This window comes from Nannobrachium achirus (genome assembly GCF_963921795.1).
Source record: "Nannobrachium achirus genome assembly, chromosome: 11".
Taxonomy (NCBI): Eukaryota; Metazoa; Chordata; class Actinopteri; order Myctophiformes; family Myctophidae; genus Nannobrachium; species Nannobrachium achirus.
The window spans coordinates 61,791,077-61,810,509 of NC_137820.1; the positions used below are offsets into that span (position 1 = coordinate 61,791,077).

Below are 19,433 nucleotides of genomic sequence, written 5' to 3' on the forward strand. Positions count from 1 at the left end.
CAGGTGAAGGCAGACGGACGGGGAAAGCAGCAAGCCAGCACAGGCTCAACTGGCCTCCAGTAGCCAGCAGTCCCCCCCCCCCCCCCCCCCCCCCCCCCCCCCCCCCCCCCCCCCCCCCCCCCCCCCTTCCCGCCCCACACACCCAGGAGGAGCCTATTGTTCCCCTGTTTCCCAAACAAAGCCCACAACCCCTCCGCCCACCCCGTGCCCCCTGTCAGCCCCCCCCCCCCCCCACACCCGATACGCACCATTGTTGCCCTAATAAACCCCCCGCCCTCCCAAATTTCATTACACATGTGAGCTCGCCCGGCCTCTTGAAAAACACACAACCGTCTGTTGAAAGGAATATCTATCATATCTGTCATGTATTTATTCTCCCTTTCTCGCTCAGAAGCATTTATTAGCATATCTGTATTTTTTTATAAACAGATTACCGACAAGAAGGGCTCTACAGTACACCTTCAGCTTATTTTACCCCAGCATTCATTTTCCAAATGCTCCAAATATCTCTGAAAATATGAAATACAATAAACCACAAAAATCACTTTATTTTCATACACCTAATAATGCAACATCGCGGCACGACATATGCAGTCGCACTATGCGATCACCTGTTGATTATAAAGTAAGGTACATAAAACAACAAAATATCCCTTTTTTAAATAAATCCTTTTTAAATAAGGAAGGAACTCAAACTAGTCCTACATCTGTGCTTCTTCAACAAGACATCATTTCATGCCCACACAGGATTAGTCGACTAATCCCGGGTTCCGAAAATCTGTGTGTCGGATTTTGTTTCTAGAAAACAGATGAAAAACAACACGGAAGAACAGAGAGGGACAGCAGCCGCCCTCACAGCTCCACCATATTGTAAAGGCATTGGTTAACTATGTGAACACACACACACACTGCTTGTGGCATAAGCACACACAAGCCATATGGTGCGTCCTCATCCACCAACGCCTGTTGCTGCTCTTAACAATAGGCCTGGCCTGGACAGCGAGAGGCAAACACACACACATGAGCACACACACACGCGTACGTACACACGCGTACACACCAAATGGTCGTTAGTCAGTCAGTCTGTGTTGCTTAGGCCCCCAGAACAAACGCCTGGATTTGCATTCTGTTCTCAGGGGCGTCACACTGGGGGGGGGGGGGAGTGGGACTGAGTTACTAGTGCCCAAGGTGGAGGGGCCTTGATTATTTTATACTTTAGCTATTGAAAAAATAGCAGATATACAAGCTCACAGCACGGCACAGAGTGCCGCGCTGCGAGCTTGTAGATCTGCTATTTTTTGAAAAGACGTGAAAATGTGTGCAAATCTTTGAATATATGATGTATTTTTTTAAGCGAAAAAACTAAACTAAAATTTTGCTTCTGGGGGTCCCTGGAAATAAATAATTTGAGATGGGGGTCCATGGCCAAATACATATTGTTTTGGGGGTCCTTCACATGAAAAGGTTTGAGCACCACTGACATAAAAACATAGGTTTAAAAGAACTAGAGGGATAGAAGACATTTATAGAATCGTGTCAAAAATGTTCAAAGACCTGCACAAATTTTAAAGATTTTTCAAAAAATAGCAGATCTACAAGCTCGCAGCGAGGCACTCGGTGCCGTGCTGTGAGCTTTCAATGGTCAAAGCACAAAATAATGCATAATAATGCCTTCCCATTCATGGGGGCCCCAAAGTGAATCTTTGTACCCAGGGCCAGAATTTGGCGTGACACCCTGTCTGTTCTACAACCCCCTCCCCCTCTTCACACACACACACACACACACACACACACACACACACACACACACACACACACACACACACAGTCTCTACAGGTGCACGGAGCACTCAAACCAGATGTCAACGGAGAGAGAGAGGGAAGAGCGAAGGCTGTTTGTCCAGGGTTACTGACAAAGCTTTGTACAATCACGAGCCTAGACAGCTAAATTGTCACTGTTAATGTAACAGCTGACAGTGTGTGTAAATAGAAATATGTGTAAATAGAAATAGAATAGAACTAATGGACCCGTAAGGTTTTTTTTTTTTTTTGTATTTTCTCTCCGCCAGGCGACCGCGTATTTCCCGGTGAACCTGTGCGTAAAGGTGGGGGCCGATGGGCAAGGAGGGTTGCGAGCTTATGAGAAACAACTAAAATAAGACCTTAAAACTAGGGATGGTCCGATCAGGTTTTTTGGAACCGATCACCGAGCACCGATCACAAAAGTTTGATCACCCGATACCGATCAATCACCGATCCGATCAAGTTATTATTTATATATTATTTATATTTTCTAATGTTAATGTTTTAACTTTCATTAATTAATTCACTCATGAATTCATTTATATATTTGCCTTATAGTTATTTACCAGCATTACTATGTATTTATTATCATAGCAGTAACTAATTATTCCTTCAGCACTGTGGAAATCAATACCCCAAAATGGCCTCAAGTGGGCATACTGAACGGCTGGTTGATCGGATTGCACCGATCGGATCGGATCGGTGAATTTACCTTTTGATCTAAACCACCGATTATCGCCGATCACGCTTTGATCGGCCCGATCCGATCCATTGCGATTGATCGGTAACATCTCTACTTAAAACCTGGCGAAAACAGTTGCGTGCAATAGCGGAAGATGGCGATAAAGGAAATCATTAAATGGAAAACATTAAATGAACTTCTGAAAAGCCTACACAGCCTTAAAACATGGCAAAAACAGTTGCGTGCATTAGCGCAAGATTAGATGAGGATAAAGGAAATCATTAAATGGAAAACATTAAATTAACTTCTGAAAAGGCTTCTAAGCCTACACTATAGCCCACTAAAAACTAGTGAACCGTTGCCACACGTAAATAATTGTGGTTGTAAACAATAACACAGACAATATAAATCCTTAGAGTCTAGTTGTGGGAAGAAAAGGATATCATCATGGCCCCAAATAACTTTAAAATATCTTGCAATTGGCGACGAGTCTCTTACTAAATCGGCAAGAGTGCCTCTCATTCTCAATACATAAAGGCTAAGCTATAACCTCTCCATCATCAGCAATAGTCAGTGGTGCGTGTTCCCCACACTCCCAAGCCCCCACCGTTGCGCTTAGGTTCACCGGGAAATACTCGTCGCCTCCGCCAGGGCTGGACAGCCGAAGGCCGGAGATTATGTTTTCACCCATGTCCGTCTGTCCGTCATCTCCGGCACAGCCTGATCGGCGTGAAACTTTGCACAGTACACACACACACACACTCAGTGGCTCATGGCAGAACCTCTGTCGATCACTTTTTTTAAATGCGCCTCATGGTGGCGCTATAACAGGCCACTACACATTTTGGCCAATAACTCCGGAACAGTAGGTCGTACAGACAAGACAAGAAATAGGTCAATAATGTCAAGATTGCTCGCAATTTGCTTCTAAGGTTTTGAAGCCATGGAATAGCCAACCCGGCCTGGCGAAGAGCTGTGCTTCAAGGAAGCACAACTTTTGGATTTAATTTATACACCCTACATGATGGACCTGTACATAAAAAGGTGGATACAATTAGTCTTGTGTAATAAGAGTGTACTAACCGTCGTAAGGGTTCTTTTGTAACTCAAATTTTGCTTCCGGGGGGGTCCCTGGAACTAAATATATTGAGATGAGGGTCTGTGGCCAAATACCAAAATCATTCTGGGGTCCTTCACATGAAAAAGGTTTGAGCACCACTGACATAGAAACATAGGGTTTTTCAAAAAACCTTAGAAGGATTCCACAAATTTGCAAGATTTTTCAACAATAGCAGATTTACAAGCTCGCAGCGCGGCACAGAGCTTGTATATCTGCTATTTTTTCAATAGTTAAAGCACAAAATAACGCATAATAATACATTCCCAGTCTAAATGGGTTAAACATTCATGGGGGGCCCGCAGTGAATCCTTGTACCCATGCAGTGCCCAGAATTTGGTGTGACACCCCTGCTAGAGAAGATGCTTGTACCAACCTTGAGCTCAGTGTGTCTGTTTCTTCTCTGGAGGAGGGTCAACTGCTCAGACCGCCACAGGGGAAGTTATCTTCAAATAGTGTGTCATTTCTGTTTCTTCTCCTGGGACATGGTACAAATAACAGTATATCATTATATGCGACAAATTTACTTAAAGACAAATTAACATTAATAGTATCCTTTGGTGATCACAACTGCATGCTTGGGAATCATTTACAAATATTTCTAATTTACATTGAAAAGCACAATATTGGATCCATAGAAGTTGCTCAAAACAACACCCCTCTATTCACATATTTATTTTTCTAGATGAGCCATTTTGGCATCATATTTTCAATTTAGTTCAAGACACATAGGCTAACTGTATATTGTGCATTATGGAAATGCCCAGTGTGAACTCCTATATATACACACAACTGAGGAGTATGCTTAAACATTATGCTCTCAACATAATTTCAGTGTTCAAATAAGGGGTTGATAAAGTAACTTAAAGCTTAAAACCTTACCTCATTTCGATGTTCAAATAAAGGTTTGATATTTTGACAATTAAAGCTCTGTGACTGTTAGGCTATTACATTTCATTATAAGTTGTGATAAATGTTCCCTTTTTGCATAATCATTCAGTTAGTAAAATACTTTTAGATTTAGCTTTTTGCCTACACTGACATGTGTCTATGTCATTACCAACTTTATTTGGTTAATACATAGTACTGTCTGTAGGCATATTTTGGTCTATAGCCTACAACTTTCCCTAATCCCATTTATTATGATTTGCCCTAACCACAGATTTTGAATGTGTTTAGCAATTATGCCAACTGTGTAATTATTGTAGCAGGCCATCAGTGACAAGTCATGTAGACCCCATTACCACTGGTGTAAAGTAACTAAGTACATTTACTTAAGTACACGTTTGGGGTATTTATACTTTACTGTAGTATTTCCAATAGGCTACTTTAGCTTCTACTCCACTACATCTCGGATCAAAATATTTTCCTACTTTTACTCCACTACAATTATTTGAAAACTTTAGTTACTAGTTATTTTGCAGAATTATAATAGGGTCTATTACAAAATACACACTAACCACTTTAGCCTTATATTATGCCTATAGGCTACTTGAAAATAGCCAATCATGACGCGTTGTGGGCTTGTAGATCTGCTATTTTCAAACATTTTTGTACTTTTACTTTTGGTGCTTTCAGTACATTTTAATACCAATACTTTGGTACTTTTACTCAAATACATTTCTACATTGCAGTATTGATACTTTTACTCAATTACAAAAAAATATATATAATAATAGTAGCCTACTTTTTCCACCACTAATCATTACTAGGCTATAAGGTGTGGATGCTCTGTATAAGGTCTACCGGGCCTACTAGTCCTACACAACACACACTCACAGCCACACACACACACACACACACACACACACAGAATGAAACCCCGCCGATGCAACAAGTCCCCCGATCACTCCCAGCTTTGTTCGGCTCAGATCTGCCTTCTACCACAGGAGGAAAGGAACACGTTTGGGTTTGTTTTAACAAAACGGTGTGTAATTTACGATCACATCACTGACAATTTAATTATATTCGTATTACAAAAAGCGCCCCGGGTAACGCTTATTACAGTTACAAAAACAGGTTGATTTTTTTTTTGGGGGGGGGGTTTAGTGGGGAGGGGGATCGGGATAGTGAAAGCAACATGGTTGGTTCGCTGTTCGCCGGTCAATAACAAGCCTGTTAGAACTGACCAACACATGTGTGTTTTCATTTCTGTCATACAAACATACATAATTTTCATTCAGATATTTAATTTCCCCTTTCAACAACCACTTTTTGTTTAAGATTATAAAATGAAATGCCCGGGGCGCAGCCAGCACAGATCAGACCAGGCTGGCAAAAAAAAACTCCTCGGGAACTTACCTTGAATCCGAGCTCCCTCTTTTTATGAAATAATTCCCCCAGATTCTCCTCAGATCGTATCTATTATGATATGTTGGAAGCTCTCCATCAACTCCTGGGAGGGTTTTTTGTTTTGAACGGATGATCAGACGGGGCCGGGCAGCGTCAGTTCGCCCTCGTAATCTACAGGGATGCGAAATATGCGCGGAATGAGAACAGGAATGGGAGCAGGAATGAAATGAACGCAAAGATTGAGTTAGCGGGGCGGGGTGAGAGAGTGGCGTCACTCTGTGGAATGGGAGGATGGGTGGAAGCGAAAGAAACAGAGAGAGGGGGGAAGGGATGGGGGACAACTGTAATATGGGCTGCGTTTCAACAAAAGAACTGTAGTGTTGTGTGTGTGTGTGTGTGTGTGTGTGTGTGTGTGTGTGTGTGTGTGTGTGTGTGTGTGTGTGTGTGTGTGTGTGTGTGTGTGTGTGCGCCCAAAAGTCCATTCAAAGAAAGAACAGACAGGGAGGGAAGACATTGATGAACTAGCCTACTACAGTCTTGGAAAAAGTAGGCTACTAGACTACTAGTCTTGGAAAAAGTAGGCTACTACTCACATTTCTTACTTAGGTAAAAAGTATCAATACTGCTATATAGGCCTAGAAATACTCTCTTACAAGTAAGTGTCCGAAATTCTAAATGTACTTTTGTACTTAAGTAAAAGTACAAAAAGTACAAAAGTTTTGGTATCAAAATGTAGACCTACTACCAAAAGCTACTCATTATGCTGAGTGACCCATCTATAAATGTATACAAATCATTTATAGCAGATCTACAAGCTCACAATGCGACCCATCAAAATATAATGTTACATGTTTAATAATGATCAAAATCTAAGTAACTAAAAGTTCCAAATAATTGTAGTGGAGTAAAAGTACAATATCTCTGAGATGTAGTGGAGTAGAAGTAAAAGTAGGCCATTGAAGATTGGAAATACTCCAGTAAACTAAAAGTAAATTGTAGGCCTACTTAAGTACAGTAGGCCTACTTGAGTACATGTATTGACTTTACACCATACTATTACTACTTGGCTTTGCCTTTTATTTCACATTAAGAAAAGTTGCTCGCCAAAACAGAAAGTGTGCACACAGGTGAGAATTTAAAATTGCACACAATCTCCTTGAATATAGTACCACTTTATGACATTTTACATACAAAAAACAAAACATAATGTTATTCCTATGAACATGACTTAGAACATATGGGAGGCCACAAAAACAAAGCCCTAGATTGGAGATCTTGTAAACGCCATTGTCTGCCTCTAAAGTCTGCCTCAATAAAGGAGTTGTTGTTTACTAAGCTCTGCCGGCTCATCTCAGGTTTCACCCTCTCTGGTATTGCTGGACTGTCATCTCCCCAGAGGGAGTTGCCGTGACATAAAACAAACAGATATGCCAGGGTCACAACCTGAACCACCTACTGCAACCTGACACCTCAACAAGACCATCCACCAGACTGGCATTCCACACTCTGACTCTGTGTGTGTGCGTGTGTGTGTGTGTGTGTGTGTGTGTGTGTGTGTGTGTGTGTGTGTGTGTGTGTGTGTGTGTGCGTGCGTGCGTGCGTGCGTGCGTGCGTGAGTCTGTGTCTGTCTGTCTGTCTGTCTGCCTGCCTGACAGCACATAGCATACAGAGGTGTATACAGCAAGTGTTTTTATCCAACACATCCTAGAAAGTATTTTGCTGTGAATATTCAGAATCATTCTGAATGATTCGCTATACTGAAATCTCCAGGTACTGTCTGTATAACGTAATAGGTCCAGTAGCCTAAATGCAGATCTGTTGGACCACAGGTACAACTGTAAGCATTATCATAACCATAATGAGTAAGCTTTACTCCTCACATATATAGCTAAATGCAGATGAGAGACACAGATAAATTGCAGCCATTCTTTAAACTGAACTTTCTGACAAAAACCTTTCACCTTTAATATAACCTCTGTCACTGCAACATATTGTTAAACATGTATTTGTAGGTTTGTTAATGAGGATATATCACATGACCATGACAGCAAAGAGCCCTCTTGTGGTCATTAGAGAGCTATTTGAACACAAGGGTGTGGACTGCTGCCAGCTAGGCCTACATACATGTTTAGAAGAAAAGAGAAAAGATGATATTACAACATACATGTTTAGAAGAAAACATGTTTAGAAGAAAAGAGAAAAGATGACATTACAACATACATGTTTAGAAGAAAAGAGAAAAGATGACATTACGTGCATGTGTAGAAGAAAAGATGACATGACATTTCAACAAAGGGGGAACGGGGAACATTTGGAGTCTCAGCACAGCGTGTTACTTTAACCTGTGACTGAAAGTACAATTCAACAATTCAAGCCTCGCATTAAGGAAACTCATTACAACTGCCTTTATTCCCTCATTCTTCACTGGAACCTCTACTAGCGTGTTAACCAATTGTGTGTGTGTGTGTGTGTGTGTGTGTGTGTGTGTGTGTGTGTGTGTGTGTGTGTGTGTGTGTGTGTGTGTGTGTGTGTGCGCGCGTAGAAATGAGATTTGTCTAGAAAACATAATGAAAATATGTTTTATTTTATTTTAAGTAAACACATTTCCCTTCAGTAGGCTACTAGGCACAGCACTCTGAAACTGTATCTGAACTGATTCTAAAATCTGAAATGATTCTATTCTGGGAAAACCTAAGCGGAAACTAGGATGTCTGTATCGAGGTGCCAACTTGGGCCTTGTTTACTTATATCACGTCGCACTTGTTGGTGCGATTAGTGACAATTAGTGCAATTAGTTACGATTGGTTACAATTGAAGCTATTCAACCTGCCAATGTCTGTCCAAAAATAACACATACTGATAATGTTTGTTAAGATGGGTAGCCTACTGTGCATTGGCCCCGGCACCTGCCACGAGGCTGGGCCCAGTTTTAATTGTAGCTGTTTTCGGGGTGCCTTGGTGACACTCTTCCACTCCTCCCCTACGATAGCTCTCTGTTTGTGTGTAAACACACAAATCCTCGCAATGGAGTCTCAATACCATGCACTGCAATGACAAGGCTAGGCTAAAGAGGACTCTGCCTGTTGAGCATGAAGCTTCAGCCATGCATGGCTTCCTCCTCTCCTTTTGTGTGTGTTCTTTAAATGCTCCCTTTTAAGGACAGGAGAGCTGACCAGACTCCTTTTGTACTTTTGACATTTATTCGACACATGGGGGGAGAGAGAGCGAGACAGAGAGAGACACAGAAAGAGAGCGAGAGATAGAGACTAGAGAGGGGTTGAAAAGAGAGAGACACACAGACATGGAAGATGGCACAGGTTAGGAGGTATTGATCAGGCCTCTCAGAGAGAGAATGAATGAGCTGGTCAAAGGATGGTTACACACACAGGTCTGCCTCTCAGCAGAGAAGGACTTGTGATCAAATAATTTGCCTTTCAGGCCAGTAGCCTACTTATAAATGTGAAAGGTACGCACGCAGGGATGGTCACAGTAAATCCCAATTTAGCCACAGGACGGTGTCAAATCATGATCAATCACAGAGAATAATTGATTTTCAAGCTAAAACCAGTTATTGTATGGCGATCACCTCCACCATCATGCAGTGACGTATGAATTAGGGTTAAGAAGTTTAAAAGGAACTCTTGGCTGTTTGATAGTTTCAAAGTGCCACAAGGTAACTCTGGATGAACACAGGCCTTGATATAGTAATTATTTATCCAAGTACGGTAGTATCCTCCCCAGTGGATGTACAAATGTACTGTATGTACAAATATGTAAAATATTTAACTGTCATGTGGTTGAATAGGTTATTTTGTTCAAATGGACAACCCTCATTGTATCGGATGTTCCGTTTATTTATTATTATTATCAATATGTTTCATATATATATATATATATATATATATATATACATATATATATATATATATATATATGCATGTCACATCTACATGTTATGCTAAGCTACGAGATCCCACTGCAGTGAGAATACTTCACACTAGCACACGTACACATGCATACACACAAATAGGCTACACACCACAAATGAACTGAATTTACTCTATTATTCATCCGACATTACCATGTCAACATCCTGTCACTCTCCTGGGAATGGACCATTAAATAATGCCACCACAACGTTGCTAATGTGAAACAAAGGTTTGACATTCATCCTGAAGATTAGAGGCGAAAGTCTCTTGATAGAACGAAAGAATACATTTAGACACCTTTTGGCCAACAAAACCCATGAAACAATAACAATACACTTTGGCACTCTGCTCTCCTTTATAACATTATATCTATACTATAATTTTGCGAATGTCTGAGTGAGTGTCTGTCACAGCGTTTCTCCTCAGTGGCTGGAGCAATTGATCTGAAATCGCATCACCATAAGCATATGAACACACCTGACATAACTGTGAAGCCCGTTTAGTTTCTCCTCAGTGGCTGGAGCAATTGATCTGAAATCGCATCACCATAAGCATATGAACACACCTGACATAACTGTGAAGCCCGTTTGTCACTTTCACAAATCGTATGCTGTATATTAGCATTTTTATGGTGTATCTACTATCTATTCTGCATCTAGCATGAGGCACATCTATTCTGCATCTAGCTTGAGGCAGGCAGGCAGGCGGGTGTGTGTGCAGGCAGGCGGGTGTGTGTGTGTGCAGGCGGGTGGGCGGGCGGGCTGGGGGGGGGGGTGGGGAACAGTATCTCTGTAGCCATTAAACGAAACGGGTTTCTTACATTGATGCTCCTACATCATGCAAGCACCAGTTAAAGTTACTTTCCATCCCTCATATACTGTGTGCACAGTGCACATCCCATAACCCACACACTGCACATCATTTCAGAGCTCATATCTTTGAACGGGTAAGGGCTAGTTTGATAAATTCAAGAAAAACACTGAACTGACCGTTTCAAAAAGACACTTTTGCACTTCTGTGTCCATGTCAAATAAATTACTTGTACAAATAACCTCAGTAGGAACAGACTGTTCATGAATTTGAAGCTAAATTGTTGAAAACCAGAGTGATTGTTGGATAATTCATGAACACAATTCAAAACTAAACCCAGCTTCATGCATGCATGAGTCCTGGGATGTATTTTACCAAAAGTGTTTGCATTATAGCCTCTTGATTTTGGTTAGATTAACTTTGTGAGACAATAGTAGGCTAAGTTGTTATGTATGTGCACAATGTCTGTGAGGTACTATGTGCAATGTGATGTAGATATAGGTTCAAGTAACAGATAGTTATACTTAAAAGAACATGATGAGACAATAACCCACACCATTACAACGGTGATTGAGTAACCATTCCAAACAGAAAGTAAACACCATTCTCAGGAGAAATGAATTAATAAGTAGCAAACAAATTGCATTCCCTGAGTTCAGAAAAGATCTATGGTGCATTTGGCTCGAGCTTGAAAGGTATCCTGGTCTGATTAGCTTTACGGTTATCCTGTAGCTTCTTGATCCAGATTGTAGTTAAGTTAGGCCTAGGATTATTGAATGCTTTAACCAGTGAAAAATAGCAGATATACAAGCTCGCAGCGCGGCACCGAGTGCCGCGCTGCGAGCTTGTAGATCTGCTATTTTTGGAAAAAGTCATGAAAATGTGTGCAAATCTTTGAATATATGTATTTTTAAAGCAAACATTTGTAACTCAAATTTTGCTCCTGGGGGGTCCCTGGAACTAAATATTTTGAGATGGGGGTCCATGGCCAAATAAATATCATTTTGGGGGTCCTTCACATGAAAAGGTTTGAGAACCACTGACATAGTAGTCTCTCAAGAACCCATCCAACTGAGCTCCATTTAAGTGAAAAGGACCTTTTCTTTGACGATGGCTGGCCAGATTGCTGACTCGGTGCCGCGCTGTGAGCTTGTATCTGCTATTTTTCAATAGTTAAAGCATAAAATAACGATACACAATAATGTGTACCCGTTCTAAATGGGTTAAGAGTTATGATAATAGATAAAAAAATAAAAATAAAATGCCTTCCCATCCATGGATGAGACACAGAGACATCAAGTGTTCCATTACTGTGGCGTATGCTATTCAATCAGAGGAATGCGCAGTAGCACTGTCTCCTCACATGACCCCCATGCAGAATGACAATGTAACAATAATGCGATAACAATAATATAACGAGGTAAGAAGTAGAGCAGCTGAATCGTTCCCCGGGCGACCGAATGGAGGGGAAATGATCCTAATGCGATTGGCAGATCCCTGAGGATGTGTTGCCACTGACATGAGATCTGAGTGGTCAAGCCTCACCAGATGCTGTTACTCACACGGAATGGATTTGAGAATGTCTACTTTTCATGCATTTAGACCAGGGGTTCTCAAACCTTTTTAGGCCGGGACCCCCAAAATAATCATATTTGAACCCCCACCCTGACAAGCACTTGGAATTGTAGATATTACGTTTAGCGTTACTCGGTTCCATAGATAAATATTGTGAAAATAGCTGAACTACAAGCTCACAACGCCTCGCCATTTTGTTTGGGTCACTTCCACATAATAACACCTTTCTATACCTATCTATATCTCTCAATTGCCATTAGAAAATGTTTTGAAATTTAAATTGTGCCAGTGTGAATGCATTTCTATTACTTTTCCCATCCTTTGAGAAAGGAAAAAAAAAAGTCACCATCGTTGATTTAACATTTTATTGAAGACATATAGAATGGTTGCAGCAAACCTTTAAAAAGATACATGGTTGTGAAAGCTCAAACAACACATTTTCAGCCAAGTACAAAATGCAACAATATTCAAATCTCAAAAGCACAGAGTATAATATTCAGCTGTATTACATTTGTCTTCTAGATAGGTAAGAATTAAGTACTACAGTATGCTATTCACACAATACCAGAGAATGTACTCTGTATGTACAGTATGTATTATATCAATGCATTTGAGGGTATTACAATTACATAATAATTACTTTTGTCGAATGTGGAAAGCTTTTTTCTTTAACAGGCTTTAATTTTGCACGTCACTGGAGATTGTGTAAAAAACATCTACAAGTTCAGACAAAACTTTTACGTTAAGTTACATGCTATAAATCAGTGGTTCTCAAAGTGGGGCCCGAGGACCCCCAGGGCTCCTTGAAGGGGTTCCAGGGGGTCCCCAGCTAAAGTTGTTAAAATACTTCCAAGTCGGCCAGACGCTCTGGTGTCTAATATAGCATCAAAATCTGTTTAACCCATCAAGTTGATGGGTGCTTAGTTAGTACAGTATGTAGACAGTATGCACATTGAAATAAAGGCACTTGTTGTGAATGACCGGAAACAGAGAGAGAAATTTAAATAATTTACCGTAGGAAACGAGTGAACAAGCATAATAAATGTACAATAAATACAAATATATAATTTTATTGGATAAAAAGATGCAAGGTTAGTCTATCCTCACAACATTAACACAAGGTAAAAAAGAAAAGAAAGAAAAGAAGAACATGATGACTACCAATTAACCAAAAGAATCCTAATTAACGACTTTGGTAACAAAAACTTTAATTGACATAATTGATCATTTAGAGATTATAAATTATGTTTCTGTATACATGATTTCTGCCAAGCAGCATGGAAATGTTTACGGTACAGTGCAATGAGAGCACAACAAACGTAGTAAATACAGTACGGTTCAAATGTACGACACATAAAAAACGGCTTGGCAGTCAAAATAACGAACATTCTGGGATGGATAATAACCCAACAGAATAAGGGTCCTTTTGATGCAAGTAATTAGGTAAAAAACAATGTTAATTTCTTTATATAAAACTGAAGGATACATTTTGTGATTGAAAAGCTTTAGAATTTGGTCCATGGTAACCGTGGCAACATGTGGTGTTTACTCCACGTTCCTGTACCTGGTGAAGAGGTTGTAGAGGACGCGAAGCGTTGACTTTAGGTCACAGTTCACAATATCTGAAAAGGAAAGGACAACAGACTTAAGCCTCATTTATATTTCACCGTATGACGACGTTGCTCGCCAAAATAGGCGTCACCATTTTACTTGAAGCCATGGTGGGCAACAGAGTCTTAAGCCCCGTTTTCACTGAGCAAAACTTCTGGGAGTTTTTAAAAAAATGACAGCAATTTTGAAATTCACGCCATGTGAAAACGGCCACTTATTTTGTGTCCCGGCAGTTTTGGGGGCCGAAATTTGACGGGAAAATACCTAGTAATTTTTGCTTAAAGTACCGTGACAATACAAATTTTCCTCCAGTGAAAACGCATGCCGTGAATTTGCCGTTTTTTTGACAACCAGGTGCATGAAAGGAGCCAGTTAACAGTTTAAAACATTGTATCTGGGATTGAAAACGACCTGAATGTAAAGGAATATATAGAAATAAAGTAGGTCTACAGCTTCACCTTGAATAGGGGATTAATTATTTAGGCTAGAATCGCATTGACAAACACAGCAGAAGTCTATTTCTTTCGTTCTCTGGTCATCCATCGTTTATGGTTGCGTGAAGAAGAAAAAAAAACACAGCTAATAATCTACAAGCCCACAAGTGCAACACGTTGCATCATGCCCACCTTCGCTCTCTAAGGCGGGCTGCATCCTCAACCATCCCTGACACAAAACTCCAGATGGCACTATTAAATATACGCTCCCTAACTAATAAAACAACCTGGCTTAAAGACCTTATAATTTTACGTGATTTGGATTTCATGTTCCTCACAGAAACTTGGACCCATCCTGGAGACTGCTACATCTTTTCTGAACTCCTCCCACCCGAATATAACTTTTTCAGCTCCCCCCGGTCCATTAGGGGGGGGGGCGGTGTAGCAACTGTTTTTAAATCCACTATTCCATGTCGGCTGATCCCACCAGAGGCCACTTATTCGAGTTTTGAATTGCAGCTCATTGAAATTAATTTGTCTACTCCCTTGCTTTGTGCTCTTATTTATCGCCCGCCCAAGAGCAAGGACTTCATTTGTGACTTTGGTGACTTCTTATCAGTTATTATGGTCAAGTATGAAAATGTAATGCTCTGTGGAGATCTAAATATTCATGTCTGCTGTAAATCACGCCCAATGGTGAAGGATTTCCTAAGTCTTCTTGAATCCTTCAACCTCTCTCTTTCCACTACGGGCCCAACCCATGAAAAGGGTCACATACTTGACCTCGTTATGACCTCTGTTGCAACTGTATCTGTGCTCGATGTCTTTGCTATTCCTGCTATTTCTGATCACTTCCCAATTATTTTTAATACCATAACACCCGGTGCTTTGACACAGGCCGCCCCGCCAACCCGCCTCTCCCGTGCCATAACCCCATTAACCGCTTCTCAGTTCTCCATGTTATTTAGTGCCTCACTGGCTAGTGAACCAGCACTGAGTGAAACCAGTGTTGAGGTACTCCTGTCCACATTTAGCACAACATGTAGCGAGATCCTAAACACTGTTGCACCTCTTAGACCTAAACTTACCAAGCCACAAAATGAGCCATGGCTCAATAACTCAACCCGCGCCCTCCGATGCACATGCAGACGTGCCGAACGAAAATGGCGAAAGGACAAACTACATATCTCCTTAGACATACTACGTACGTGCCTCAAAAATTATCAAAGAGCAGTCAAAGTGGCCAAAACTGATTTTCTTTCTAATTTGGTCGCAACAAATAGCAATAAACCTCAAGTCCTTTTTAATATTTTTAACTCTCTGACAAATCCTCGTGACACATCTCCCATAGTCGCATCACCTTTATTATGCACAAATTTCCAGAAATTTTTTATTGACCGTATCGCTGACCTACGGTCAATGCATCCCACTTCAACCCTGGACCCTCCCCCTTTTCCTCGCCCTGATATTCCCACTCTTAGACAATTTGAACCGGTATCCCTATCCACACTCACTGACCTGGTCATGCATCTGAGGCCCACAAATTGCCTAACTGACCCCATACCATCCCGACTCTTTAAGGAAGTTTTTGCTGCCGTTGGCCCAAGTGTGCTATTAATAATCAACGCCTCTCTCCTCTCTGGCTATGTCCCTGTCCCCCTGAAACATGCCGTGGTGAATCCCATTCTTAAAAAGAAAAACCTTGATCCCTCTACTCTGTCTAATTTCAGGCCTATCTCACATCTGCCATTTCTCTCCAAGGTCTTGGAAAAAGTCATTTATATTCAACTTCAATCTTTTTTAATTACTAATGGCATACACGAGAAGTTTCAATCTGGCTTTAAGCCTGGCCACAGTACTGAGTCTGCCCTACTGAGAGTTTTTAATGATTTGCTTTTAACTGCTGATAATGGCTGCTCTTCTGTCCTGGTTCTTTTGGACCTCTCCTCTGCATTTGACACCGTCGACCACAATATTTTAATCTCGCGCCTAGAGCACCATGTAGGCATATCTGGCACTGCCTTGGCCTGGTTCCGGTCGTACCTAACAAGTAGAAGTTTTTCGGTCCAACTAGGTAACTTCTCATCTCCCTCTGCCCCCCTTACCTCTGGGGTCCCCCAAGGCTCTATCCTTGGCCCCATCCTATTTCTCCTATATATGCTACCGCTAGGGTCAATTTTTACGAAACATAATATCGCTTTCCACTGCTATGCTGATGATGTGCAAATCTATCTACCCATCAATATCAACTCCCATAATTCACTTAAACGCCTACATGACTGCCTAGATGACATAAAATCCTGGATGGACACAAACTTTTTAAACTTAAATCAAAATAAGACAGAAGTCATATTCTTCGGTACTGCTCCATCCATCAATACTAATCTGGGTTCCCTTAGCACTAACATCTGTCCCTCCGTCAAAAATCTGGGTGTCACCTTTGACAGTAATTTCACATTTACCAAACACATTAGTTCTATAGTCAAAAGCAGCTTCTTTCAACTACGCCTAATAGCCAAAGTCAAACCATACCTCCCACCAAAACAACTGGAAATGGCAATACATGCATTCATATCCTCTAGATTGGACTATTGTAACTCTCTCCTCTCAGGCATTGATCAGTCTTCACTCCGGCGTCTACAACTAGTACAGAACGCGGCTGCACGCCTTCTTACTGGCACAAGAAAGCATGAGCATATAACTCCAGTTTTAGCAGCACTGCACTGGCTCCCTGTCAATTTTAGAATTGATTTTAAAATTCTTTTATTTACTTATAAATCCCTGAACGGCCTGGCCCCCCTATACCTGTCTGAACTGGTGGATCTATACGTCCCAAATAGAGCACTAAGGTCAGCCAACCAGCTGCTCTTAGAAGTTCCATTTAGGCCCAACGGACTGAGAAGTAGGGGCGACCGCGCCTTTGCCTCAGCCGCCCCGAGGCTCTGGAACAGCCTGCCCATCTCTATTAGAAGTGCAAACTCCATTGAGTCTTTTAAATCCCGGCTTAAAACACACTTTTATTCTCTAGCTTTTATTCACAGTTAAACTCATGTTGGAGTTGCTTATTGTTTCTGATATGTACATTTTGTCTCTATTGTTTTTAATGATTGTTTTTGTTTACAGTTTGATTGATTGTTTTTGTTTACACTATTGTTTTTAAGATTGTTCTTACAGTAATGTTGGTGATGGTTTTGTGTTCTGTTGTACAGCACTTTGGTCAATTTCGATTGTGTAAATGTGCTTTATAAATAAAGGTTGATTTGATTTGATCTGAACCTTCTGAGCTTGCTCATGGTTCAAACTTATTTGTATTCTATAGCCTATTTTTAATTAAACTGTGTGGGTTTTGATACAAGTCCGGTCTGGAGAACGTGATAGGGGATGCGATGTGCTCGTAATGTTGTGATGAAAGCTGGAATCTTTACCAACTCAAAGAGCTGCATCATTAGTTAATAGTTTCTCCTCGTTGCATGATTAAAAGTGTTTTACAGAGCAGCGAGCATCGAGTCTGCATATGGTCATCCATCGTTTACAGTGACGCGTGAAAGAAAAGCTAAATCTACAAGCCCACAAGCCACAAGTGCATGGGGGGAGCGTTTCGCTGATAAGAGCGAGATTTCCCCCAACAGGTTGCATAACGCATGAGCGATCCTTTCTGAACCTTGTGTTGTTGCATGAAGAATATTTTGTTAAATCCATTTGTAACGTTCAGGGTGAGAGAGAGAAGAGACGCACCAAACCGAATTGGGGAGACTGTTTTTTGCAGGTCTTTCAGCCCGCGTGTGTTTTTTGCAGGTCTTTCAGTCCGTGTGTTGCCATGTCTGCTAATTATAAGCGACTCTGGGCTTGATTTCCGTAAAGTTGCTTGTATGTATTGATAGTGGCTGGTTGCGGTTTATTTGTTGTGAGCTTGTAGATTGGCAATTTTCAAGTAGCTGATGCGGCGATGCGTATAGTTTTAAAGTGCTCGTGTGGCTAGATAATATCACTTTTTGGGGCTTATTTTTGTACACCTGGTTGCTTATTTCTCTCGCAAAATCTGGCAACACTGGTTTTCATGCCGTCACAATCGCTTGGTGAAAACGAGCGATACCAGTATTTTTGCTGCCGATGAGGGCATGTGAAAACACCCAAAAAACTAAACTCCCGGCAAGTTATGCTAATTATAATTATTTATTTTGCCGGGAAAATTCCGGAACTGCAATGAAAACATGCCTTTAAGCACACCTGATTAGAGCTTAGCCATGGGTGCGTAGGCAGGGGTCAATTTTAAACATGCACATAATGTAAATAGGAACCGCACACCATCTTCAACGTTTCGGTCAAAGATCTTCTTCAGGCATCTGCTCACCCACTCGAAGCCATGGTGAAATCAGTATTTGCTCCCTGGACAGATCATTTTAGCTTGGTCCCTCAAAGCCTTTTTCCCCCTTTTTTTAAGAGTTTTTGGGGCTGCCTTTATTGATAGTTCACAGTGGAGATATAGACAGGAAACGGGGTGAGAGAGACGGGAAGTGACACGCAGCAAAGGTCGTGTCGGGATCGGGACTCGAACCCGCGGCACGCTGTCAGGCACCAGAGCCTATGTGGCATGCACCTGGACCACTAGGCCAGCGGGCGCCCCTCCTCCAAGCCTTTTATTAGAAATGTTCATGACACCATGTAAGTTACTAGAACGCTACTCGGGGTCCACTCAAGTACCCAACGATGTAAGAACGAGAACAATGCAAGTTGGGGATGCATGCCCCACCCGGTTATGCATACCCGTTCTACCCGTTGTCAGATTACTTGCTGTACCTGTTGGAGTACCCAGTGTGGTATCTATCACCACAGTACTAATAAAGTTACATTACATTACAATCAATGGCTGATTTATAAAAGACTACCTTTTGGAAAAGACTCTGGAACAGTGAAAGCCAAGAACGATGCAAGTTGCTCAACCGTTTATGCAATACCGACTGTACTTGTAGGCCCCTGTCTGAACCAGCCACACACATATGGGCTGTTTTCCTCCATATATAGGCATTCCCATATGACGTCCTGTTAGATATGGGCTTTATATTGATGACATCAGGGATCTCCATATATGGGCATAAAAGGAGTTCTGTTAGAGCGGTTCCCATGACATCACAACATACAGTACATACATGGAGATCCCTGTCTGAACCAGCCACACCACT

The 19,433-nt window shown here is 41.4% G+C and overlaps 1 protein-coding gene across 1 annotated transcript in view; it reads right to left on the minus strand.

Moving 5' to 3' along the window:
- Positions 1 to 12,559: 12,559 nt before the first annotated feature.
- The window catches only part of parvaa (parvin, alpha a), a 33,489-nt gene continuing 26,615 nt past the window's right edge, over positions 12,560 to 19,433 (minus strand). The window contains exon 13 of the mRNA XM_080737662.1: positions 12,560 to 13,830. Coding sequence (XP_080593788.1) covers positions 13,754 to 13,830 — 77 coding nt within the window. The 3' untranslated portion in view covers positions 12,560 to 13,753. The remainder of the gene's footprint in view (positions 13,831 to 19,433) is intronic.